The sequence below is a fragment of the Littorina saxatilis genome, linkage group LG17, assembly GCF_037325665.1.
Source record: "Littorina saxatilis isolate snail1 linkage group LG17, US_GU_Lsax_2.0, whole genome shotgun sequence".
NCBI classification, from domain to species: domain Eukaryota; kingdom Metazoa; phylum Mollusca; class Gastropoda; order Littorinimorpha; family Littorinidae; genus Littorina; species Littorina saxatilis.
The window spans coordinates 41,970,715-41,997,327 of record NC_090261.1 but is presented as its reverse complement, the minus strand read 5'-3'; the positions used below and the strand labels follow the sequence as shown (position 1 = coordinate 41,997,327).

Here is a 26,613-nt window from a genome sequence, read left to right as displayed (position 1 = left end):
TTTTGACTTGGGTAGTTTTTAGTGTGAAGAAAAAAATGAATGTGGTTGATTGTGTGCAAAAGTATTTGAGGTATGATTGTTACAAGTGTGCGATTGATGAGCAAATGCCAAATGAGAGTGAGGTGTGAAAACAATTAAAGAACACGAGCTAAAATGTGACTGGCTGATTCTGAATCCATGAATGCGAGACAAACATGTTTTGCTCAAAAAAGACGAAAGCAAAAAAATAAAGAAAGAGAAAGGAAATCTAGCTTCTTGTGTTACTGTTAGTTTTAAATGTTTGATAGTTACAACTTTTGTAGAAGGAGCTATTGGATGGTATTGACAAAGCTTTGAACCTGGTATAGGAGAAGGAGCGGTCTGAACCTTCACGAATCTTGCCTAAAAGCTTCTTCTTTTTTTTTTAAAACTAGTCCCATTGAAAAGTATGTGTTTCTCGGTGATACAACCAGCTGTGCTGCGTTTGTTGCTCATGGATAATCGATGTCTTGCAAAATGATTGCACAATTTTCTCTTCCACGAATCCTATAATGTTGTTTTATCGATGGATTTATTGAAAGTTCAACCAGTCGGTCTACTGATAATGCTCCTTTGCTACAAAAAGTCGTCTTGAATTGTGATTGTCTTTCTTGTAACAAACATCCAATGGCTTCTTCAGATAATATTTCCTATCAGTTGTGTATCTCTCAATTTATCTTTCTGCAGACACACAATATAAGAGCAAGCATCTTTCAAGAGCTTCAGTGAAAACCTCATAAAAGTCAGTGTTTGTGCTAGAAGAAACCATACTTCCCTTGTCAAAGTACTGAAACATCTTGCAAATCAAGGCAGATTTATCCACGATTCACATTGGATAATAGCATCCTTCTTTGACACATTACATAACAAATAATTTCTACAGCATGGCTGTTTTCAATGCAGAGCGGGAATGTTTTTTGCTGTGTTTCATTACTGACAGTGACACTTCGTCAATCTGTGGTATTTTATTCAGCAAAAACATTGTCATTCCACATTAAAAGCCAGGCAACAGATTTTGGTATGCGTGCAAGTGGAACGATGCTGTTTCCATGTATTCCTGTGCCAGTTTCTTTACAATCAATCTTCAAAAAGATCCACTTCAATCAAGGATCTGTAGGTTAAGTTCTAGCACTGGTGACAGTGGCATTGAGGAGACATTGAACAGACTTGAATGTGATCAAGAAAAAATTTACATTCATCTCGCCCAGACATAGATGAGCTCTAGTTAGACAATTACACATACATGACCAGCAAGAAGTTCAGGAAATTATACACTTGCTTGATGCGTAACTTTCAAAGGTGTTGTCTCAATCTCTTTCCAAAACGAAATGTGAAAGAATACATTTGATTTTGTAACATGCTTTCCCAGAAGTAAAACTTTTAAAAGTTTCATCAATTACTTCAGACTTATTGTTATACTTGTGTGTGTGGCACTAAAATTAAACTTGGAGAATACATGGAATAACCTAGTTTTCTTGGTAGTTATTGAAGTGACTTATAACAATGAATGAAAAATTTGTAAATATTAATGGACACAGATCGCCGTTGCTATGGAAACAGCCGCCATAGTGGATTTCTAGGAAACTGTTTTACAGCGACATCATACATGTATATCAGATATGCATGATATTTGCCACAAAGATACACATGACTTTTATCTACAATCGTATAGAACGATATTTTTTACTAAAGACTACAGTTGAATTTATATTAATTTTTGTAATAAGGATTAATGAATTTCTAACCCCATATTCATTAATCCTTATTTCAAAAAGTAATATAAATTCAACTGTAGTCTTTTCTCAAAACATCGTTCTCTATGATTGTAGATAAAAGTCATGTGTATCTTTGTGCCAAATATTAAGCATTTCTGATGTATGATGTTGCTGTAAAACCCTTTCCTAGAAATCCAATATGGCGCTGTTTAAGCCAGTTTCCAAAGCAACGGCAGTCTATGTCCTGTAGTATTCACATATGTTTCATTTTGTTTCATGTCACTTCAATAACTACCCAGAACACTAAGTTATTCCATGTATTCTCCAAGTTAAAATTTGGTGATTTTAATGCCTCACATTGCCTTAACTAAACAAGTTAGAGTGTAGGGGACCTTGGATGAATTAAATTTTGGCCACTTTATTTTTCCTTTTAATTTTTTATTAGGAATCTCGGTTCCTGTTGGATTTAATCTCCAATGTTCAGATAACTATAAGAGTTTGTATGCACTGTGGAAGAGTTACTTTCCTTAAAAATGAATTGTAAACACGCCAGTAGCCTCTCAGCTTGTCCAAGGTCTCAGAAAGCGAAGAGCTCTGATGTGCATGTTTTAAAAAGAATAGGGCATCATTTTGAGGTAACGCTGTCAAATACAGTCAAAATTACATCTGGTCCCTACTCTTCAAATAATAGATTTCTTCCACAGCACAAAAAACAACAGACAGTTATTCCTGAAAAAGATATTGAGAGAGGAGGAGGTGTGGTGCATTGTTATTTGTGTGACGAGACTGAGAGCAACAAAAAAAAGGTGATCAACCAGAATTCTCTTAATTTTGAGTGTGTTTGGCACCTTTTTTTTTTAATCATAAGCCAACAATCAAATACTAAAATAGCACAGGTCGGTTTTTGAGTATTGAATAAAATTAAAATTAATCTAGTCCTTGAACTCGCATTCAGAATAAAGTGTTTTTTCTCTCAATGTGTTTGTTTACTGTTTCAGTAATGCAGTATTGAAAAAAAACTTTGAAAAAGAAAGCCCTGAACTCTCTGCTTTCATTCAATGTGTAAAAACAAAAGGAAACGTTATAAAAGCAGAACAGTCTGACGGTGTCATAAAACTAATAGGTGCTTGACCATAGTAATACACCCGTCTACTTCATGCTCAGGTTCAGAGTGTTTTTGACAGTACACGAAGATGAACAGGAAAACAAAACAAATTGTCAGTATGGGAATCGATTGCCTGTCTAGTATTTTACGTTGACTGTTTCAATCACATCTACTCCCTACACTGCATCCGATTTTGAATAGAAACCAAAGGGAAGAAACCAGCCTTGACCAGTGCCACACACACACTCGCCTTTCTCTCAAGCATATCTTTACACATGAACGTAATTATACGGCTTATGCTTGCTTTGCCAGCATCAGTTTATTTTTTAATGTCACACAAACAGTACAGGCAACTAATAAAGCATTCTCTCCTGTTCACAGATTTACATTGTTTTTCTTGCAGCCAACACTTTCACAGGACAAATAGAAATATGTGTTTTCTCATGATCGGAACACAAACAAATATGGAAGCTGTAAGAAAAGTATTTCACACACATGCAAAAGCCACTAGATTATCAAACAATATCAGAGCTATGAGAAATACTCCCGACTGAGGAATAACAAGTGCAAACCCATGTTTCCATCAAAAGATGTGAAACACTTAACGGGGAGTTCTTTTGATTTTGACGCACCAAGCATCAGTCCTTGTTTTCTGCTTTCTCTAGAAGAGCTGACCGGATGCCAGCTTTTTTCAACTCTTCAATCAACTCGCCATTTTTATGCATGTCCATCATGATGTCACAGCCGCCCAAAAATTCACCGTTCATGAAAATCTGTGGTATTGTGGGCCATTCTGTGTACTCCTTGATTCCTGAAACAGTCAAAACCACATGTTATAGTTTTCCCATGAATTTACGATATTAATATTAAAAGACTTGAGCTCAATAAGGTGTAAAACATAAACTTACAAGTTTCTGGTTCCCAAACCAAACATTATTTTTTTTCTCCTGACCCTGTGCATTTTGTTTCTACCTGAAAAAACAAACAAAATAACAACAAACGAATAAAACTCAACTTGCAAGCTAGTCTGCCCTGAAATCTAAGGGACACAACTCCAACAAATTCCTGCTACATTATATTTAAACATGCCACATGCGCCTGGTTAAAAAAAACCACTTTCATATATACAAAAAAATAATCCCCCCCCCCCCCCCCCCCCCCCCCCCTGGCCGGGGCCCCGGATACATACAGTATAAAACAACAATAAAACCTTCCCCCATGTGGCTAACTAAAATACATGAATGTATATATATATTTCGCTTTATGTTAAAGATAGTATACCGAAGGCACCATTTTGGAAAGTTTTCCGAAGTTTTGGACCTCAAAAACTTCAAGGGACATTCACTGTACTGTAGTTTAGAAACACCTGCACTGATTTGCTCATAACCGCCCTGAAACTATGCCAAAATAATTAAATGAATTTTAATCAGCGAGCATCTTGTTTCACCCGGCTCTCTTGTCACCAGGGTTTCATTTACTAGTGCGCCTTGCGCCATTGGCGCATAACATCTCAAAATGTCCCATTGGAATTCCCTTCCGTGCGTCAAAGGGCGCACTGAGATTACGTACCACTGCGCCACCCCATGCACACTTTTCACGGGAGTACAGTGTTCGCAATGACCTAAGCAAAAACGAGCAATTTGCGAGTTTGTGGAACGTGCTGTGATTGGCTTTTAAATGTTTATTCATTAGTAATTAACCAATCCTGCGAACTATCTGTGCACTTGCACGTTTACCTCTCTGGAAACTGTCAACAAAAGTGATATCGATCGAAAGACACACACGCGAACCTGATACACTGGCAAATTCTCATATCACCATATTGCACCAAATAACACTATTTTGCACCTTTTGACAAAAGCATTTTCGGACCGTCTAGCCTTATTTTGCGCGTTTTGACTTCGACTATGTAATGTTCCATCAGAATTTAGTTGAGGGGGACAAATGTCCCATTGTCTTTTTCTTCCAGGCTTAACCCTGTGTCAGGAGTCCGGACTTCCAATTGTCATCATTATTTATTTAATTTTCATAGATACCCATTTATAAAAAAACAAATTTTAGACCATTGGATCGAGGAAGTCAAACCTATACAGTCTAGCTTCAGGGGTGGGACTCTCTTGTGATGAAAAAAGAGGAAATCCCTTTTTTTTCTAGGGGGGTTCGAGGGCATGCTCCCCCAAAATTTTTGTAAATGGTACATTAAAATCTGTGCAATCTGGTGCATTCTGAGACTAAAATTCAACTCGTTTGGATCAGGTAAAAAAGACATTCTCCTCACTCCCCCCCCAAAAAACCCCTCCCAACCAAACAAAAAACCCACTTTCACACAATGGTAACATTGTAATGGTGCATATTTACGTAATGAACCATGTATCCATAATCCAATACTGGCAATAGTATGATCCAAGTGACGCCCCAATGCATTGAAGCTCAAAATGACTATTACTAGTATTAATTATCAGGAGTTTTCAGTCAGCACAATTTAACTCTCAAGCCTCCAGTGTTCTGTTCCATCTTCACTTCTTTCCATATCATTCAGTCAACAAGTTATAGATACTGTGATGAAATGGGACGCGGAAAAATAGATTACTCCAGCGGAATTCGTAAGTTGTGCCTGCGGAAATCCGCGGATTCGCGGAAAAGTCCCACCCCTGAGCTTATGCATGCAAATTCTGTGCCATACACGGCTAAATTCACAGAGACTGCAGAAGCACTTAAATTCTACATCAGAAGAGTTTTGGGCTTGGAAAGTATAATTAATTAACACAGGACAAATAACAAAGCATGTTGATGCAATGCGAGGAACAGGTTCTAAAATGCATTATATGCAGTATTGTTCACATACTAATTTTAAGAGAGGACTGTAATTAATACGCCAGTTGGACTGTAAATATATATTATATATATAGGTCAAAATGTCATGACGAAAAACAAAATAGTTCAGACAAAAGAGCTACTTCGATCAAGTCAAAACTATCAGACAGTCCACAAGCTACGGGTCAGAACAGTGCGTCAGATCAAAAAAGGGATGCGTCGATCAATGATGAAGACCGAGTCCTGAGAACAGGATGAACTTCATGAAGTGAAGGTACTAGATTAGAACTATACCCGTAATGGTTAGCAATGACTTTGCAGACGTGGATAATTTTTTCCATTGCAGTTGCATATTCATGATGGCAAATGTAAAAATAACCTGGATGACAAAGCATTTTGATTTTTATGAACAGCTACAGTGGAGTTATATAATATATGAAATATATATGATCACAAAGTTACTTTACTTTACTTTATTTGGTGTTTAACGTCGTTTTCAACCACGAAGGTTATATCGCGACGAGGGAAAGGGAGGAGATGGGATAGGGGAAAGGGGGGAGACGGGATAGAGCCACTTGTTAAGTGCCTCTTGTTCACAAACGCACCAATCAAAAAATTGCTCCAGGGGCCCGCAACGTAGCACAATACACGACCCTACTGGGAGAATGCAAGCTTCCAGCACAAAGGACCAAACACCTCCCACACACTGCCTGACCAAAATCTTTACAAACACTCACCACATTCCATACAAGAACCACTTAACAAGGGTAAAAGGAGAAACAGAATCCGTTAGTCGCCTCTTACGACATGCGGGGTGCAGAGAAATAAGGATATGTGGAAAAGAAGACTTTTGGTAAGAGAAATAAAGGTGATGGATCCAGTCAGGTAGAAATAAGACAACAAGAAAAGAATTGGAAAACTGCAGGGAATAGTAGGGAGAGTTTTCTTGGAAGGAAATATAGGTGAAAGGACTCATGGTCTTCTTCTTCTTCTTCTTGGCGTTCGCAGAGGTTACACAATCAGTCCAGCACTGGTGATAAATGTTGTTGTTTTCTCCAACTCCTGTCGACTGCCGTATAGTTTGGTCTGCAAGGGAGTTGGTGACGGCCACACTTCTTTTCGTTCCTCATCTAGTAAGGGACATCGCTGTAAGATGTGTTCCGCTGTTTGGTCTTCTTGACCGCAGGCACAGGTTGGTGATGGCGCCAGCTTGAACTTTCGGTTCATGTGAGCATTGAGCCTGTTGTGGCCAGTACGCAGCCTGATGAGGTTGACTTGCTGCTCTCTGGACATTGTGTGGTAGTCATCTCTGTTTGTCCTTGGCCTCATCAATGCCTTGATGATTGTCTTCTGCTCACTAAAGCTGACACTGTTTTCAGGTTGGTCTTCCACGGCTCCTTCTTTCGCCAGCTCATCTGCCCTTTCATTTCCTGGTATCCCACAGTGTGCTGGTATCCACTGGAGGACAACTCTTCTGGTTTGTCTGACCATCTGTAATGCTTTGGCCAGCTGTGGGAGTTTGTCGTTCTCTAGGGCCTGAAGGACTGAAAGGGCGTCCGAGAGGAAGACAACTTGGTAGCAAGGGTCTGCGGAGTCCTGAACCAAGGAGGCGGCCTGCATGAGAGCTTCTGCTTCTGCTTTATAGTTTGTGCAGTGTTTGCCAGTGGCAACGCTGGATGTAGCTGTATGTCCCCCAGGGAACTGGATGAGAATGCCTGCACCTCCATTGAGCACGGCGTTAGTTGCTGATCCATCGGTGTATACATGGATCCACGCCTCTTTTGGGTACTGTTAGGACTCATGGTAAGGCAGAAATAAGACAAAAGAAGAGAAGTAAAGGGGTGGGGTAGCTCTGTTTAAACGCTCCCGCCGCGTGAAGGCGACCCCATGGGAGCATATGATCACAAAGAAAAACTAAAATGTATAAAGCAGATGAACTATAAGCAACCGTGCCTACTTTCCAGTTGGAGTTACCTTTGGCAAATACCATGTTTTGGATGAGATCAGACCTAACGGATCCATACACTCCATAACATAAAACTTGACGGTTGACCTCAGTCAGGGCACATGCTTCAGTCATTGACACACCGACTGTGCTGGTTTACTCGGTTATGGACAAGCGAAATTCAGAGGTGTTTACAGACATCCCCTGGTGAAAAATACACGCTCATTCTGATCTAGATTTTGCGAGCAATCACTAGTACATACCTTGTCGCACATCTTCATCCTCCAAGACATTGACGGAGTCAAAATTTTCCACTCCATGAAAACGCAGGATCTGCACGACTGCATTGCTGAATCCACACCTGGGCTGATCAGGTGTGCCTTTCATGAAAACAACAACAGGCTTTCCTTTCACTAAGCCATCGATGTATTCCTTAGAACCTGTTTTCGATGAATATCGAGCAACCAACAGGCGGCAGAATGTTAGTCCGGGTCCACGAAACGCTTGTCTTCCAACGAAATTCATGTTGACGTCTGCTACTGTTGTGCAAGTGCCCTTGACCTTAATATGTCCCACTTCCGGACAAAAATTGCATTTCCTCCCACACTTCTTAATTTTGACTATTTAGTAAATATAGGCACAGACATAACTATTTTATTAAATATTTGATGATATGATTACCTAATCTTTAATATACTTGCCTGATTTAGATAATTTGACTGGTTTTATTTTATTGTGTATGAAAAGGCTGCTTGCGCATGTTTTCAAACACTAGTAAACTTCCGGCTGCCGGCGAGTGACGTGTGTTGGAAGGAACTTTCTGTTTCTTTCCACCCAAAAAACGACCATGGCTTCTGCAAAAGACGTTTCAGAAAAAATGAAAGTGGCAATTGATAATGACAGGACTGATATAGTGTGCGCGCTGATAGGAGAGCTGCAAAAAAGTAATATGCCCTGCCTTATTCTCAATACGCAATGCAAATGGTCACACAAGTTGCCATGATTTTGACCTACTCGCCTAGGCTACATCGTACATGTCTTCATCTTCTTTATTCTTTTGGTTGAGTTGTTTAGTAATCTTGAACTGTAGGGATGTAAATTCAAAGCTCGCCATCCAGTGCCATTGTTGCATTTTGTCTGATAGAGATCACTTTTAAGTTTCACCAATACCTAAAGGAGTCAGGGGTGGAATTTATGGGGCGGTGAACATTTGCTCGAGGCAGGGGGATGACGCTGCGGCAGATGGGTTCTGAAGATGGGCGGAGATGTTGTCTGTCCGCAGATAATTCCAGTCACGTGTAACGATATCATTTTTCTCCAAAGACATTTTTCTCACCAGCCTTCATGATCTGCATACAGTCCACACAGACTATCCCCCCTCCCTTCCCAAGTAGTGATGACCGACCTTTGGTACTTTACACTCATGGAGTATAATTTGTTCAGAAAAAAGTTATCTTCATTTAGAAGTTCCTTTTCTTCCGTTATTCAAGGGACATAACAACTTGGTGCACATTTCTGAAGTGATATCGTATTTTGGGATAGAACCTATCAAATTTTACCTTAAATTTCCTTCACTTTCAAGAAACTGAAAAAAAATGACATGTTATTCTCTATCAAATAAGTTTACCATTTTGGTGGGGGGATGAGGGGGGGGATAGTCAGTGCGGAATTTATGCGAGATCAACAAGGCCAGTGAAAAGAATGGTCTTTGAAAAAAATTATATCGTTACACCGGCTTTAACCCTATTAAGCACTGTGTGAGGTTTAATCTTCCACTAAGTGAACCTCAAAACAGTTGCTCTTCTTTCAGTATGTGATGTTGCTACCAAGTGGTTAACTTCGGACTATGCCCAAGTCCTAAAGTAAATGAAATAGCGTGCAGGAAAAATAAATAAAGCTGGGGGATATGTGGTGGTTAAGTCTCTATTTCAAGTATTTGATGAAATTATAACTTAAAGTTTTGGTTGCTATTTTTTGCAATGTAGTTGTACCCGGAATAAGTAGGGACCTATTTTGAAAGGGCCAAAGAGTATAAGAGGGTGGAGTCTTAAAATGGAGGTAAATTTACAGAGCTCATGAACAGATAATCTGAAAATAAATGCATTTATGCAAGATCTTAAAATGAAAAAAGTCAAAGTGGGAGGTCTTAAAAGCAAGGTTTCGGGCGGGGATGTAGCTCAGTCGGTAGCGCGCTGGGCGGGGATGTAGCTCAGCCGGTAGCGCGCTGGGCGGGGATGTAGCTCAGTCGGTAGCGCGCTGGGCGGGGATGTAGCTCAGTCGGTAGCGCGCTGGGCGGGGATGTAGCTCAGTCGGTAGCGCGCTGGGCGGGGATGTAGCTCAGTCGGTAGCGCGCTGGGCGGGGATGTAGCTCGGTCGGTAGCGCGCTGGGCGGGGATGTAGCTCAGTCGGTAGCGCGCTGGGCGGGGATGTAGCTCGGTCGGTAGCGCGCTGGGCGGGGATGTAGCTCAGTCGGTAGCGTGCTGGGCGGGGATGTAGCTCAGTCGGTAGCGGGCTGGGCGGGGATGTAGCTCAGTCGGTAGCGCGCTGGGCGGGGATGTAGCTCAGTCGGTAGCGCGCTGGATTTGTATCCAGTTGGCCGCTGTCAGCGTGAGTTCGTCCCCACGTTCGGCGAGAGATTTATTTCTCAGAGTCAACTTTGTGTGCAGACTCTCCTCGGTGTCCGAACACCCCCGTGTGTACACGCAAGCACAAGACCAAGTGCGCACGAAAAAGATCCTTTAATCCATGTCAGAGTTCGGTGGGTTATAGAAACACGAAAATACCCAGAATGCTTCCTCAGAAAGCGGCGTATGGCTGCCTAAATGGCGGGGTAAAAACGGTCATACAGTAGAACCCCTCTCTAGCGACCTTGAAAATGTTGACAAAAATCGGTCCTTATGGAGGGGGGTCCTTACAGAGGGAGGGGGCGGGGCCACAAAGAAAGTCACCTCAGATTTTCTTAAAAAAAGAAAACAGAGAAGTTTGAGTTGCTGACGACCGTTTCCTCAAGCAAACTGCTTCGATTTCATGTTTGACATTGTCGATGGTGTCCACCAGTTCTGGTGCATGTTTCAATGCAAAAAGAGTTAGTTTCTGAGCAAGCATTTCTTTACAGCAGTCCCTGCAATGATGAAGGCCCTCCGAGAAAGAGAGTGAAAAATCGGCCACCGTTCTCAGCATCGCGTATCTGTGTGTAACCTCTTTCATTGAAAAGATACTCTTGTTTCCCTGCAGCCTTGACCAGTGAGTCGGTTACCTAATCTGTGAACCAAGTTTCAAGTTTCAAGTTTTATTTATTCCAATAAAACCCCGTGAGGGTACATGGAAAATTAAAAAACACAATAAAAACACATTTCATTCAACACCAAATAAAAGGAACCAAACCTTCAGTTGTGTTGCTTTGTCAAAAGTTAGACACAGTCAACTAGTTTTGCTCTGAGTGAACAGTGCAGCTGGCCTCAATTAGCCGGTGACACCTCTCTGGCCACAGCACCAAACAGTACATGGCTGGGGAGAGAGAGAGAGAGAGAGAGAGGGGGGGGGGGGTAGCTGGCTAAACTCAGTGGGGTGTCCGGTGTCACTGAAGTCAGCAGGAAGAGCATTGGAGAGAAATAGAGAGGTGTACTCTTCCAAACATCAGTTGTCAGCGCTTAGGGTAGTCAGTGAGGGAGAGTGAGAGCGGTTTGTGTACAGTCCGACTGAAGAGTGAAAAGTCACTGCCACAAGATCGGCATGCAGTCAATAAAGCCAGACAAGAAGAATGATTATGACATGCGGCTCTATCTGCTGGTTTTTTTATTCAAACTGGTTTTCAACGCTGCTTTGGTATGATGTCAGTGCATGGTGAGTGCGTTCACTGCCTTGTCACCACTTCCCCACCTTTTTCAGAATGTTTTCTTGGAGTTGGATAATTCTTTGAATTTGCGATTTTCCAACATCAAGACTTTTTGCAATCGCGATGGCAGTTTCTCCCTTTTTGTGTCTGTTCACAACATTCACTCGATTCTCGAGAGTTAAATATTTTCTTTTCTTTGTAGACGCCATGTCGATCTCCACTGCTCTTCTGTCCAAAGACTGTCTATTCTGACTGAATTGAACGGTGTGTGTTGGTCACGTGAGTTTGTTTTCTCGATGATTGGTTTGTGATGTTTACTTAGCCCACCCAACCATCACACCTCTCAGCGGTTAATTAGTGCCTTTGCTTACGCAAGACGGTTATAACTGGTTATAACCGGTTTGTCAGTGATGCGTTACGCTGACTGAGTCTTGGCTTTGTCTGACAAAGTCGTTACACAAGCTGTTAGGTCGGTCCTTAGACGTTAGAGCGGGGTGGTCGCTACACTGGTGACAACTATATAAGGAAACACATCGGTTAAAAAAAAAAAAGGTCGTTGTGGCGGGGTAGTCCTTAGAGAGGGGGGTCGTTGTGAGGGGTTCTACTGTACAGGTAAAAGCCGTGGGAGTTTCAGCCCATGAACGAACAAACAAACTGTTATTGGGTGTGTATAATCAGAGGCGACTTTAACTGTCTTGTGAAAATGGCTATTTGCTCTCAAAGAGAGTCAGCATTTATGATGTTTTTAATCAATATATATATTAATAAAATCATTGACGGCTGTTGCTATCAATCTTGTATTTTTCAGATCCACATGATGCAGATACACTGAAAAAAGTTTTTTGTGAACCAACCATAGAAGGTGGCACTTTGCTTCATTATGCAGTGAAGGTAGGCAATGTGATTCCTTTTGTATTCTTTATGTATATTTATACTAACAAAATTAACTGCATGTATGCATTTGCAATACTGACAAACTTCAGAATGATTATGAATCATTTTAATATGATGTTAGGGATGGTAAGGGAACAAAAAACAACAAACACAATATTATGAGTTTTGTTTAGTGTTTAAAAGTAATAAAACAAAACAAAACACATATAAGAATTTCTACTATGTATGGTCTTGAACCAGTAATAAGCTGCTTTGTGTAATTTTGTTATTCTTTTGTGTATTTTTATTTCAGCACAAGTTTGAAAACCCTTTCCACTATACAAATGTAACTCATTGATATATACTAGCGGAAAAAAGTTAGGGACGGGCCACTGATTTCCCCGCTGACTTTCATTTGTTTAAAACACCCTGTTCTTTCGTCAGCAAAATCAAATGGCTGTCGCATGCTACACACCAATGGGTAGGTTATGCTGTGTTAGCAGAAAAACTGCACGGGACTCCCGGGCGCAGAGCTGCAGCACGTGACTAAAATAGCAAAATCGCCAAAAAGTAGGCTGTTGTTTGGCATGCGCACGGGTAGAATAAGGCAAGTAACATGGCAAAATTGTTGTGCACATGCAAGGACAATCCTTCGAGTGTGAATTGTGATCACGAACTCGGCTTTATAAGCCGCCGATTTTCTGCGAGCTGCCATCTCCTCACCATGCCTGCCAGACGGAAGCTGACAACATTCAACCGAGGAAGAGCAATTGCCTGGCTCCACGACGGCGTATCCAAGTGCGAAGTGGCCAGGCAACTTGGGGTATCGCATTCAGTCATTGTAAGGCTGAATCAACGGTTCCAGACGACAAACAATGTAGAGGAGAGGCCCAGGTCGGGTCGCCCCAAAAAGACTACTCCTAGGGAAGATCGTTTCATCCAACGGCAGGCGCTGCTGCACCGGGCCACCACCTGCAAGGTCATCAGAGGGCAGTTATGGGAGGCCACTAACATCAACGTTAGTGAGAGGACCATCGGCAACCGCCTGCATGACGCCCGGCTGCGGAGTCGTCGTCCTGCTGTGCGTCCCCTGCTGACACAGGCTCATCGCCGGGCTCGTCTGGCCTGGAGTCGCCGCCACTTGAGATGGACGCGCCGGGACTGGGCTCAGGTCCTATTCAGCGACGAGTCCAGGTTCAACCTGTACCATTCTGACGGCCGGCGCAAGGTCTGGAGGCGTGAGGGCGAGCGTTATGAAGACGACACAGTGCATGAGAGGGTGGCCTTCGGCGGGGGCTCTGTCATGGTTTGGGGGGGCTTCAGCCTTCATCAACGCACCCCCCTGTACCATGTGGTCGGGAATCTCACTGGTCAACGCTACAGGGACGAAATTCTCGCCCCTATTGTCTTGCCGACCCTGCAGCAGATTGGCCCAAACGCCGTGTTTCAGGATGACAATGCTACTCCTCACAGGGCCAGGCTTGTCAACGACTACATCCAGCAAACCGGGGTCGTCAGGATGGATTTCCCTGCCTGTTCGCCAGACATGAACCCCATAGAGCATGTATGGGACGAACTGGACAGGCAGGTGAGGGCCAACCACCAGCCTCCCAGAAACCTGCAGCAGCTGCTGCAGATGCTCCAACAGGAGTGGCAGGCCATTCCACAGGCCTTTTTCATGAAGCTTATGAACTCTATGCGGTCAAGGTGTGGTGAACTTGAGCGCAAACGTGGCGGACACACCCATTATTGACCTCATGAAAGACTTGTTATGTTTATTTGTGACCCCTCTGCTGTTTGTGAACATGAATAACCGAATCGGCTCGATGAAATAAACTCAAATTTTGCAGTTGCGTTGCACATTGACTGAAGTAAACGTGTTCCAAATTTCCGTACGATATGTTCATTCGTTCTTTTGCTGTGATTGCGTGTGTGAACCGTCCTTAACTTTTTTCCGCTAGTATATATTCATCTTTTAATTTGTCAGTTTTTTGACACCGTTTATGAATAATTTGTGATTTTTGGCTTTCACAATACATGCCAAGGAGATATGTATAAATACACACTGAGTTACTTTTAATTTTTCAAAGTTTGTTCTGAAACTTGCTTTTCTGCTGTTTTGTTTGCTTCGCGGACCTTGGTGTTTTTACAGCACCAGGTATGTTTTTCTTGACTTTACACCTGTGAGGACTGTTTTCAGTTTCTTTAAGATGAAGTTTAACTTGCACTCAGTTTCAGCATGAATATTTATTTTTGCTTTTTAGGTGGAGGTAAACTAAACTATAATGTACACCAGTCTCAGTTTTCAAATGCTTCGTGCTTCTTTCTTTCTTATCCAGTACTCTTGATTTAATCACATATTCTTACTCCAATTCTTATGAATGCATTGACTTTAGTCCCACATGCTAGATGTCGAAAAACCTCTCAAATTACCTGCCCTTAGTAGGGTGGTAACCAAGCTAAAAGCGACGCCATAGCGGTTGCTATGGCCTGACCCTGCTCGGTTACCCATAACACCCTGCGCACCACGTGAGCGCCAGCATCCGTAATAATCATTCTCGACTTTCGACAACACACGGTGGACGTGTCCGAATTTCGCTCTCACTTTTGGCCTTCACATGCCTGCTCGTCCTTGAGACTAGCCGGTTCTTGGGGGTCTACCTGTCCGTCTACCTTTTGGTGAGATCTTTCCTGTGTATGTTTGGTATAAATGTTGATAGCTTTGTGTTGAACACGCACTCAGAAGTTTTTTGTTCTGGGTGACTGTTTTTCGCCGGTCTTAAAATGGCCGACAACAAAGCTAAACTTGGCGCGAGACTGGAAGGTGACAAGGCTCTTAGCCTGGTTTAGAAAACTATACCTAAGAGTAGCCTAAGAACTTTGATTTGCCTATTATGCGGGTCGTAGATCCGTCAAACAGCACTTCTTTTTATGTTCCTATCCCTCCGAGGGTGGGTTCAGTTCTTTCACAGCTCGCTTCCCCTGTTGGGGTTAATCAGCCTTTAGGCTCCTTATAGACTTTTTGTTGGATCGTCGTCGGTGCGACTGATGGGGGGGGGGGGGTGGCCGTGTGGCTATTCTTTCCCCTTTCTCTGAGTAAGAGGAATCAGTCAATGTCCTCCTTTTGGGGGGACTTAACGATGTTTTGGTCTGTATTTTCAGCTGTTTCAGGCGCGATCGGCGGTTCCCGCCCTCCCGTTCGTCAGCTTCGCACTGTGGTCAAGTGCAAATGGCCTGTTCGGTTCAGCCCGTTTTTTGCCTCTGGTGGCTCTGGGCTGTTCTCGAGCACCCCTTCCTTTCGGAGGGGGGGCCTGCTCCCTGCCTGCGTTTAACCACTCTGATTACCGCCGGTACTTCACAGTGTGTTACGCAGCCCCCCGCCAATGGGGGGGGATAGGGGGGGCGCTCCTGCGTCGCACCGTCGCCTGGTGCAAACGGCCAGTTCGGTTCAGTCCTTTCTGCCACTGGTAGACTGGGTTGTTCGCGAGCACTCTCTCCTTTAGGAGAGGGGGCCAGCTCCCCGCCTGCTTTGGCCGCTCGGCTTGCTTTAAAACAGCACTGCTGGGTCGGTCATGCAGCCCCCTTACCGTGAGGAAGGGGGAGTGGGGGGGCACGGTAAGTCACGGCCAGGGCTTGTCCCACTCTGCCCTTTGCGGGCAGGGGGCCGTGTTAGCTTCCCACCCTTTCCCGCCCCCCGGGCGCGTTCGGGTGGCGGCTTTCCAGGCGACGTTATATACCCCTTCTCTGCTCCGTTTGGGGCAGGGTGGGGGGGGGGGGGGGTATCAGTGGCTCACTCTTTCCCGCCCACCGGGCAGGATCGGGTGGGGGCTGGAGTAGCGTTCCACCCTTTCCCTCCCTCTGGGTTGGACGGGGTGGGCGCTGTTGGACTGTCTTCACAGTCTGTACCTCTATTGTCCTGGCCCGACAATCGTTCGCCTCCCCTATCTGGGTGGGCGGGCGGTGGGCTATAGGACTACAGCAGGTGGACGGAGGGGGGTCGGGCGTTGCTCGGTTCGTCTCTCTCCGTCGCTCTTACTGCTGTGACGAGCCACCCCCCTCCCCATCTGGGGCATGGGGTGGCTCAGGCCTTTCTACACAGTGGGGGTGCTATGTACGGCTTTCCAGGCTACGTTACATACTCCTTCTCTGCTCCTTTTGGGACAGGTGGCTGTGTTAGCTGCCCGCGTTTGTCGCGGGTCCACCCTTTCCCTCCCTCTGGGTTGGACGGGGTGGGCGCTGTTAGACTGTCTTCACAGTCTGTGCCTCTATGGTCCTGGCCTGACAATTCGTTCTTCTCCTCTATCAAGGCCTTTCTACACAGCGGGGGTGCTATGTACGGCTTTCCAGGCTACGTTACATACTCCTTCTCTGCTCCATTGGGGACAGGTGCTGTGTTAGCTGCCCGCGCTCGTCGCGGGTAGCGGTCGCGGAACAATGAGCTTGACTCTCTTTTGTTCTCGGCAGGGTGTCTCGCACAGTGGTCAGGGAACAATGAGCGTTGCTCCGTTTTGTTCTCTGCACGGGCTGTGCCGGCTGACTACCTGGGACAGGCGGAGACAGAATATACTCTTTCTCTCCAGTCTCCCATTCTTTGGGTTCACAATGGTCTGCGGGGACTCGGCTATAGTATCACCTGGCCAGTGGTCATTGTCCTTAGCCAGCATAGGTCACCCCCCCCCCTCCTGGGGGTGGGTGAGTGATAGGGCTACTTGACTTTGGCAGGTGGACGAGCGAGGATCGGCCGTTGACGGCCGTTTCTCTGTTTCAGTCCTTTCCCCCTCTAGGGGTTGCGGCTGTGCTGGACCACCCCCCTCCCCACTTGGGGTGAGTTGTGGTTCAAACCAGGTAGTCTGGTTCTTAGCACTGGGATGCTTCTCTCGCACAGCGGGTGGGGTAAGACGCGCCGGGCCCGGCTTTGTCTTGTTTCTCCACTCTCTCTCCTTCTCGGCAGAGATCTGTGCCAGTTACCAACCCCTCTTCCCCCCACCTCTTGTTCAGGTGGGCGGTGTTGGGTTGGCAGTCAGAGACTGATCACGCTTTTCATCCACACTCTTGGCGGTGTTATCGGCAGGAGTATTTAGTGCGCGACCTCCCCGGTCTCCCCTCCTTTTGTGTTTTACACAACTGGTGGTTAGGTTCGGACTCCTTGTTGGAGGAGGGGGAGTGTATAGGGTTGCCTACTGGTTGTAGGCTTCCCATACATAGAGCGGCTGCCGTTGCAGTTTACTTTGTCCCGGATAGGTTGGGGGTGTCTCTCTTCCTTCCTCTTCCGGGATGGCTTTGGGTTTTCACAGGCTTTCTCGCAATTTGTTTCATTTGCTGAGTCTCCGGTGATTGCCTACCTCATGCCACACTTTTGGCTTGTTCCGCACCTTAGGATAGTGGTCTTCAGCCTACACCTTTCCCGCTGCTTTATACGCAGGGGACTGCTGGCTTCGGGGTTTCAGGCTGCTTCGTCCTCACTTTTAGTGCGGAAGAAGATAGCAGGGAATTTTCAGGCTCAGGGTCTGATCTGCACTTTTTATTGCCAGGCGCTAGTTTCTGGCTTCGTTTACAGACCACAGGGAACATGGAGTTTTCTTGATGTTACTCCTCCCTCTCCTCTCTGGAGGAGCTAGGATGGCATGGTTTGGAGTTTTCTGCTTTGGCTGAGACTCTCTTCTGTGCTTTCTTATAGGCAATCTTTTCCTCCCTGAACGCTCTTTTGGGTTAGGGAGGATGCCTTGGATAAGGCTTTAGCCAGGCTGCTGGCGGCTTGGGCTAGGGTAGTCACTGAGCGGAGAAGTTTCTCGGTGACGTTTTAGGCCCACACTGTTTTTGCTTGGTGTGTTCTCCTTCCTTTACAAGGGGTTTGATTTCATGCTGGTTGGAGGAAGCAAGGGTCAGGCTTTTTCGGGGGTTGTTAAGACCTACTCAATAGCTGGAATCTTTCCCTTCCTTCGTGGACCTCTGGCAGCGCATTTATGCGCTCCCGGTTACAAAGGGGTGTTTTGGTTCAGTGTCGCCTCCCTCTCTGCGGGAGGTGGGTCGGCATGGGCTAGAGCTTTCAGCTTTGGCTGAGATTTTCCTCGGTGCTCTCACATGAGCTTTCCTTCTGCGTTTCTGCACACAGGAAAGGGCTCGGTTTCTGGGGGTGTTGGTCTCTGGACTATCTCGGGGGCTGGTTGAGCTTTTTCAAGGTCAATCAGCTTGTCAGCTGCACTTCCTTTTGGTGTTGAACCAGGCTTTTTGCCTGGTGCTCTCAGTAACCAGGCAAAATTCCGAGCTGTCCTTATCCCAGGTTTTTTACCTGGGCATGCTGTTCGACTTTGTCTCTTGGAAGGTTTATTCTTCACACAAGAGAGAATAGGGAGGCTTTTGGCGCTTTTCACTGCCAGACTGGCACGAGAGCAGGCCTCTGCGGGGTCTTTAGACCCGATCTTCGGTCGGACGGTATCGATAGCTATGCTGGCCCTCTAGTCTTTCCTCAAGTTTTTTGGGGGGTTCGGCCTCACAGGTCTGGGACATGAGGGTCCGCCTCCAGAGTGGGTTCCTCCACGCGGGAAGGTGGCTGGAATCCTTTTGGATCGCTCAGGGGACTTTTTTCCCTAGCTTTGTTTCCCCCTGGACTTAGACCGCTTTTTGGATGCGTTTTCGTCTAGATGGGGCCTGCAATGGTGATAGCAGTCTTGAGGCTGTGATGTAGACGTGAATCCTTGGGCTTCTCTTTTGCCTGAGGTTAGGAGCAGTAGCTCTTAGTCTACTAGCCTTTCCGTTTTGGCTATTTACAGGCATGTCCTGTTGCATTCGGGCGATTCGTCTGTTGCTTCTTATGTGAACTAGCCGGGGTGAGCAAGTTCTCACTCCCTGTCAGACAGAGTATAAGGGATTCTGATTGGGTTTTCACACTAAATCATTTTCTCAGGGGAATTTCTCCCCGGCCAGTTCTGCAATCGGGCCGACTCGCTCAGCAGGTCCTCTCAGGGCTTGCTCAGGCGTTGGCCCATCTGATTACGGGTCTGGAGGCGTGCTGTTTGTGTTTAGATCATGGGTTCTTACTCTGTTTGGGCACGAAGCATATATTTCCTCCACTTTATCTGTGTATGCTCCTTGTTTGGCCTCTTTGGCCAATTGGGTATTTAGAGCGGGGGTGCAACTCCTTAGCGCCCCTCTCTCAAGCCAGGTGGTTTTTCACCTCTGTTTCAGTTTTTGGCTTTGGGCAGCTGGGCCTCTTCTTTGAGGTTCCGGCGTCTCGGCTATCTCAGCTGTTTTGAAACAAATAGGCCTCTCTTCTGTGGCTCATGGCCCTCTTGTGGGCATGATCAAGGACCTTGTTTTATGAGGTTTAGAGGCTCCCCCTTGGTTAGCGCGTGGGACTTTGTTCTACTTACTCTGGGCCTCAGCCCTATAGGGCAGTGAGGCGCATGCGTTTTTGGGGTTTGCCAGAGGATGTAGCCTTAGGGCTTTTGGTGCCGTTTGTTCACGGTTTTTGGCCAGGTTTTGGGGTTTCAGAAACTTGGTCAATATCCTCTGGTGTTTGATTCCCTCCTCTTGGGAGGATTTTCGCTCCGGGAGATTCGGATTTTCTAACTGTCTGGTTAGACTTTTTTAATCCCTTTTTTGACGTTACTGTCTTTTGGAACCACGAGCTTTAGCTCAGGTTCTTATGTCTTTACAATGGAGCGAAAGAGACATCTTTTATTTGTCTCTCTCTAGGGGCTCTGCTACATTTATTGCCGTGTTGCGTTCTGGTCGCCTAGGCGAAGCTTTGCAAACGGCTTACTGGAGGTCAGATGATGTGTTCATCGGTTTCTATCTTTGGGATTTCTCCTGCACGCGGCTAGACGGCTCCAGTTCATTGCTGGTTTTAGTGGCTGCAGGGCAGGTTCTTACAAGGACATAAGTAGGTTCCCTCCACCTTTAGGAGGAATCTGCATTCATAAGAATTGGAGTAAGAATATGTGATTAAATCGAAAATTTTTAATTAAATTTTGATTTAATATAATATACTTACCCAATTCTTATAGTTAATACCCTCCCATCCGTCCCCGCTGGATTATGTCCTTGGGGGTTTGTTTGACTAATAGTCTCGAATGATTATTACGGATGCTGGCGCTCACGTGGTGCGCAGGGTGTTATGGGTAACCGAGCAGGGTCAGGCCATAGCAACCGCTATGGCGTCGCTTTTAGCTTGGTTACCACCCTACTAAGGGCAGGTAATTTGAGAGGTTTTTCGACATCTAGCATGTGGGACTAAAGTCAATGCATTCATAAGAATTGGGTAAGTATATTATATTAAATCAAAATCGATTTTGGTACCATTGTGTTCCCAAGACTGCACTTTCCTTTGATATAAATTATAAGGCTCACTGTTTATAACTGGATCATACACGTGATAGTCGCTTATGAATGAAGTAATTACAATTTTTTTTCGATTAAGTTACATACTGTGACTAATTAGAACCTGGCAGTGCGGAGGGTATCACCCCAACAGTTAGTCTACATCCTTATGTACCCGTTTTGGTTTTGATTATCTGCTAGAGGAAGTAGATATCAGAAAAATATTAATTATGGCCGCCATTTATATTTCATATTTTCGGAAATATCTACTTCCTCTAGCAGATAATCAAAACCAAACTTACAAGAGTACTGGTAAAGAAATAAAGACGCACAAAACAATTTAAACCCGTGACTGTTGTACGTAACAGTTTAGTTTACCTTCACCTTAATAATAATAATTGGACAGTCCTAGTATGGAATAGATGTTTATTTCCCTTTTGACATTTTGGTTCTTTCTCTGGCTGAAAAAGGACAAGTGCTTGCAGTTACACTTGAACACAGTGAAAAGTAGACTCACACAGAGACAAACACAGACACACATTCAGTACACACACACAAGCACAAAAACACACACACAAGCCCCACACACACACACACACACACATGCAGAGAGACACACACAAACACACACACACACACACACACACACACACACACACACACACACACACGCACACACACACATATTCCTCGATCCCTTCCTGTAGACCTAGATTTTTGTCCGTTTAGTTTTATGCGTTTGTTTGTTACAGAATGTCTATACTTTTGTTTCTCAAAGTTACATTTATTTTAAATCCCAAATCCAGATTGTGCATGTATTACAAAAGTTAAAGTACATAGTGTATGCCTGGATATGGTTTACTGGACTTATTTGCTTACCTTTTTTGGCATGCAACTTTGGAAGTAGTCCATCCTTTCAAGGTTTGTTCTGAATCACGGAGGCTGTCGATTCATTGAAATGTAATCTGTAGCCTGTTAATGCATTTAAATTGAAAGTATTCCCTTCGTCTTCTGAGAGCAGCACAGATATGTACATATTATTTAATGTTTTTCAGTGTTTGAAAAAAGTGTGAACATTATAAGATGTTTGGTGGCTTGTTGACAGACCAGCTTTTTTGTTGGTCCAAGGGGACCATATCGTCTTTTGTTTCATCTTTATCGACCAAGGCCGAAGGCCGCGGTTGATAAATATGAGACAAAAGGCGATATGCTCCCCGAGGACCAACAACAAAATGCTGGTTTGACGACAAGCTACCAAACATCGTTTTTGTCATCATTTTGGTTGTGCAACAAAATGCACAATAACCACAGGGAGACGAATTTTTAGAATCCAACTCCAGGCCACAAAGCATCGTCACAGTAGCTCGAGATAACACGTCAACCTTGTATGTGACGTCAAACGTAGCTTGTTGACGCTTTTCTTCCAGTCTGAAAATTTACAGAGCTGCGATCATACGTGTGAGTTCAGTAAGTGTTGAGCATATTTCTTTTCTTTTTAAGTGTTTATGACTTTTCGTTGTGGATTTTGCGATTTACAGAGATAAGTTGCAAATTGACCATGAGTCGCCGCGGTAATTATCAACATTGATTGGGTCTTTGAGAGTGAATGCTTACAATCGTTGTCCTCGGAAACACAAATTCAAAGCCGCGATGGTTCCACACATCAAACAATCAGCCTGATTGGCTTTTACTTTGACAATCCACGTTTCACCTGAAAGCTCAAACCCATTCACCACCTCGATTTATTGCATGGGGAACATGAGATTTATTTCCCAGGTGTTTGTGAATGAAAACTCGTGAAAATGATGACAATTTCTATTGTTTTCTATTGAAATAATGAATAGGAAAAGCCTAATAATACTGCAATAATATTTTATCTTTTGTTATAACTTGTGCACCATTCCCTTTTGGGCTAAGAAAGAGGGTATTCTGGATTCAGTCCATGCATGTATCTGTTGTTCCGATTTTGGATTCTGTTTAAATTGTACTTTTAAAAATATCTGCAATAGTTCTAATGAAACTTGTATCTATGTTGTTTTTATTTCCTATAACTTTTGCATGAAACACGTGTTTACCCTTGTGTTGTCTTTACCTCTAATTACTAAATGCATGAAACACATGTTTATTATGTGGTGTTCTTTGATTGAAACCTGTGTTTGTGTGGTTACAGCTAGGGAAACAGGACAAGGTACGGGCGTTGCTTTCAGCAGGCGCTGACCCCTGTGTGCCAAATGCTGAGGGCAAGCTGCCGCTAGATGATGCTCCTGCTGGAATGCGCATGGTCTTCAATGAAGAACTGCTGCAGGCCACAGCGCAGTCCAAGTAAGCTTTTTAACTCATTGTCTCCCAGGTACGGATATATCCGTACCCACTCATATGGCTCTATCTGACCAGGTACGGATATATCTGCTCAGACTGTTAGCTTCAGTCGCTTCCTGTAACGTCGATGTAACGCCTGCATTCCAGCGTGTTGATACACAGTTACTACAATTCTGAGTGACCTGCTGCAGCACAGCTGGTCTCGGCTAAAAAAAACCTTGGTCAACATAGGTGGGGTAGAAAGTGTTAAACAGTGCTTATAATAATAATAATAATATGGGAGATTTATAGAGCGCTTTACGTTCTCTAAGCGCTTTACAATGAAAAAACATACATATACATACAAAGCAAAGCGAAAAAGCATGTGCAGCAGCATTCAGCACACAAGGGAACAACGAAACACTACATTAATACAAGCTGCAAGCATACTAACACAGGCCAAACATTCAAACACCTGCTTTGCTTTTGTTATTTCTTTTCATGAAGGTGAAAGATTTTTCATATATCTATATATATATACGACTAGTGTCTGTGTGTCTGTCTGTGTATCTGTCTGTGTGTCTGTGTGTCTGTGCGCGATGCACGGCCAAAGTTCTCGATGGATCTGCTTCAAATTTGGTGGGCATATTCAAGTAGACCCGGGACACGACACAACCTGGTCGATATTTCAACACGTGCTCTCAGCGCGCAGCGCGGAACCGATTTTGGTTCCACCTCAGCTATTTTGGTTCCACCTCAGCTTACCCGGGCCCCCATACCGACACACCATAGCCGCTACACCACATCACAACGCCAAAGTTCTCGGTGGATCTTTTTCAAATTTGGACACCGTATTCAGCTACACCCCGGACACAATATCATCGATGAGATATTTCAACACGTGCTCTCAGCGCGCAGCGCTGAACTCATTTTCGTTTTTGTGTTCATTTCACCATTATAAGTAACTCTTCCTTATCTTCTCCAGTGTTTGGCGTTTATCTCCCTTCCTTCGTGTGGCTTTCCCGTTCAGTTGTATAAGTTACTACACTGCGCTGTCCACTGCGCTGAGCGTCTTCGGATATTCCCGGCGTTCTGTTACTGTTACCTATTTTTAGAAGGTCAACGCAGTGTACAGAACGTAAATTGGACCCGTAAATTATCCTCACTGTAAAAGTGCAAAGGTCGAATCAATTTATAGCCACGCGAAAAATACACTGTCATCTATCTCTCTATAGATACGGCTTCTCTGTGTTTGTGTGTGTGTGTGTGTGAGTGTGTGTGTCTCTATGTAAGCAACACCTGTGCATTCTTCAGTTCTGTTTGTGATGTGGTCTGGCGGCTTTTGTGTAATTTTATGTACTGGCCTTCCTTTGAGAAGCCATAACTTGCTCAGTCCTGTTTGAGTGGAGTTCGCCTCCAAAGGTGATTAACACGGTTACATTCGTCGACAAGGATGGGACTCGATATGGTCAGGAATGGCATTATGGCCACTGAATCATTTTCGTGCTGTTCCCATTCCACGAATCTGGGAGGGACCTAAGCTTGGCGGGTCCATAGTTCGGCGTACGGCTCTAAGTACTTCTTCCCGGCGAAGCCGTCTACCCGGCGAAGCGGGTATTCATTCTAGTATATATATATGTGAAGTTAAGAAGATGATTTCATTTTCAAATACAGTCGGACCTGCCCTGGTGATCATTTTTTGATAACGACCACCTACCCATTATGACCACCCCAAAGAAACGCTCATGAGGAGGTTCTTTTCTATATAATTCACCTTTTCATAACGATCTCCTGTCTATAAAGATCCCGTTTACCTGGTTCCTTGGGTGGTCGTTATGGACACGTTCGACTGTAATTCATTTGAAGCAAGGAAGCAAAAGCGAAATGGGAGCATGTGTATGCAGGTAATTCTTCACAGAATGGCTTGTAAGTAAGACATATCTCATAACTATAATGAGAAATGGATCAGAGGCAATAAACTGATTTTGCTGCAGCCATTATCAAGGCAATTAAGGCAAAGGATTGATTCAAGAAACCCCATGGGGGTACATGTAAAACCAAAACAAAAATAAAGGAAAAGAAATGCAAAATGTTTCAACATATACATAAGATCATTCCGATGGAAAAAAAAAGGAAAATTAAGGATTTCATAACTCAAAAATAGACATTATCGTTACGAGATAATGATTGCAATGTTGTTTCGTCCACTACAGCATGGGGCGTGTGTGCCAGTTGCTAGCAGCAGGAGTTGAAGTGAATCTCAAGGACAGTGAAGAGACACAGAGCACACCTCTCCACTGGGCGGCCAGCTACGGCAACAAAGACATGGTGCAGTGTTTGTGCAGTAAGTTGATGAAGAGTTGCGGAGGGTGAGAAAACATACAATTTGTGTGGATGCACATGGCTCTGGCAGTTGCTTGAGATTGGGCTAGATGGCTTTCCTAAGCCAGCCTAGACATTATTATTAACACCTGAATGCCCTTGCTTGTCTTGATGAGGGCTTCTAAACTTAGCTAATATCCCTGATGGATTTATAGGGGAACAAATATGAGTGGAAATACTTAGATGGCAGACATATGTAGCTATGGTGATCACTGTACAAAGATAGTGGGATGATGATGAGCTGTTGGTATTGGGTGAGTGGTGAGATGGAAAATGAGCTTTGTGTTGTGTGTGTGTAATGAGAATTTTGTAAAGTTGAACAGACTTTGAACTATAACTCCTCTTTTTTAGGCCTTCAGGTATAGGGCAGTACATTTAGCTTGAAAGTTAAACATAACCCAGGAAACAAACATTCTGCTGAGCCTTTTATAGGGTTGCACAGAGATGCATGCTTGAGGATGTACTTCTTAAATCTTTTCAGCTCGGCGTGCCTTGCCAAATGAATATAACAATTCTGGAATGACGCCATTACATGAGGCTGTGCGACGAGGGGACCGCAGCGTGGTAGAAGAACTCTTGTCTTTTGGAGCTGACCCTGAACTTACTGTCTCTATTGGGTAAGTATTAATAATAAAACATTCTTTTATAGCGCTGTTCACCGCCAAATGGTAAGTCTCATGGCGCTTTACATTAGACATTAAAATTCAACATTTTACATATAAAGAGTTTCCTCATAAGAAATAACAAATTCAAAGACAACGACCACTTATAGTAATATAAGATGATCTAGAAAATTGTTTTTAAAAAGCTGAAAATACATAAGATAAGTAATAGACACATAGTTACACATAAAAAGTCTGACAATAAAACAGAACTTGCATAAAAGCGTACACATCTAAAACAGAACGAAGATGTAACACAGACTGTGGGGCAACAAATTAAACAAATAACAACAGGCATATTGTATTATAATTATATACATTAGGACTTTTAATGATAATCACGATCCTGGCTGCGGATGAAGTGCAGAAGGTCTTATATACAGAATCAACATTTTAGGTGAAAAAACATCAATAGTTCCTCAGCTAGTTTGGAGAAAGTCTATCGGGCATCTTTTGCGTGGCAGCTAACAAAACAAGAAGAAGAAGAAAACAAGCCTAAACAATTTCATTTTCATTTTCATTACTTTATTGTCCCATCGCTGGGAAATTCGGGTCGCTTCTTCCCAGTGGAAAGCTAGCAGCAATGGAGTCGCACTACCCAGGTGTCTGCGTGTTTAGGTGTATTCAGCCACCCGCACTTATGGCAG

General features: G+C 44.1%; 2 protein-coding genes across 2 annotated transcripts in view; one reads left to right on the top strand and one right to left on the bottom strand.

The window, feature by feature from the left end:
* Positions 1-3,476: 3,476 nt before the first annotated feature.
* LOC138953284 (glutaredoxin-related protein 5, mitochondrial-like) lies at positions 3,477-7,984 on the bottom strand. Its single transcript, XM_070325083.1, has 2 exons — positions 7,861-7,984; positions 3,477-3,649 (listed from the first exon to the last, which is right to left on the bottom strand). Exons 1-2 carry the CDS (start codon positions 7,982-7,984, stop codon positions 3,477-3,479), a joined length of 297 nt encoding a protein of 98 aa, XP_070181184.1.
* A 398-nt stretch (positions 7,985-8,382) lies between these two features.
* The window catches only part of LOC138952969 (uncharacterized), a 45,348-nt gene continuing 27,117 nt past the window's right edge, over positions 8,383-26,613 (top strand). Inside the window, exons 1-5 of the mRNA XM_070324732.1 lie at positions 8,383-8,541; positions 12,241-12,323; positions 22,795-22,946; positions 25,136-25,266; positions 25,786-25,921. Of these exons, the coding sequence (XP_070180833.1) occupies positions 8,445-8,541; positions 12,241-12,323; positions 22,795-22,946; positions 25,136-25,266; positions 25,786-25,921 (599 nt within the window). The 5' untranslated portion in view covers positions 8,383-8,444. The remainder of the gene's footprint in view (positions 8,542-12,240; positions 12,324-22,794; positions 22,947-25,135; positions 25,267-25,785; positions 25,922-26,613) is intronic.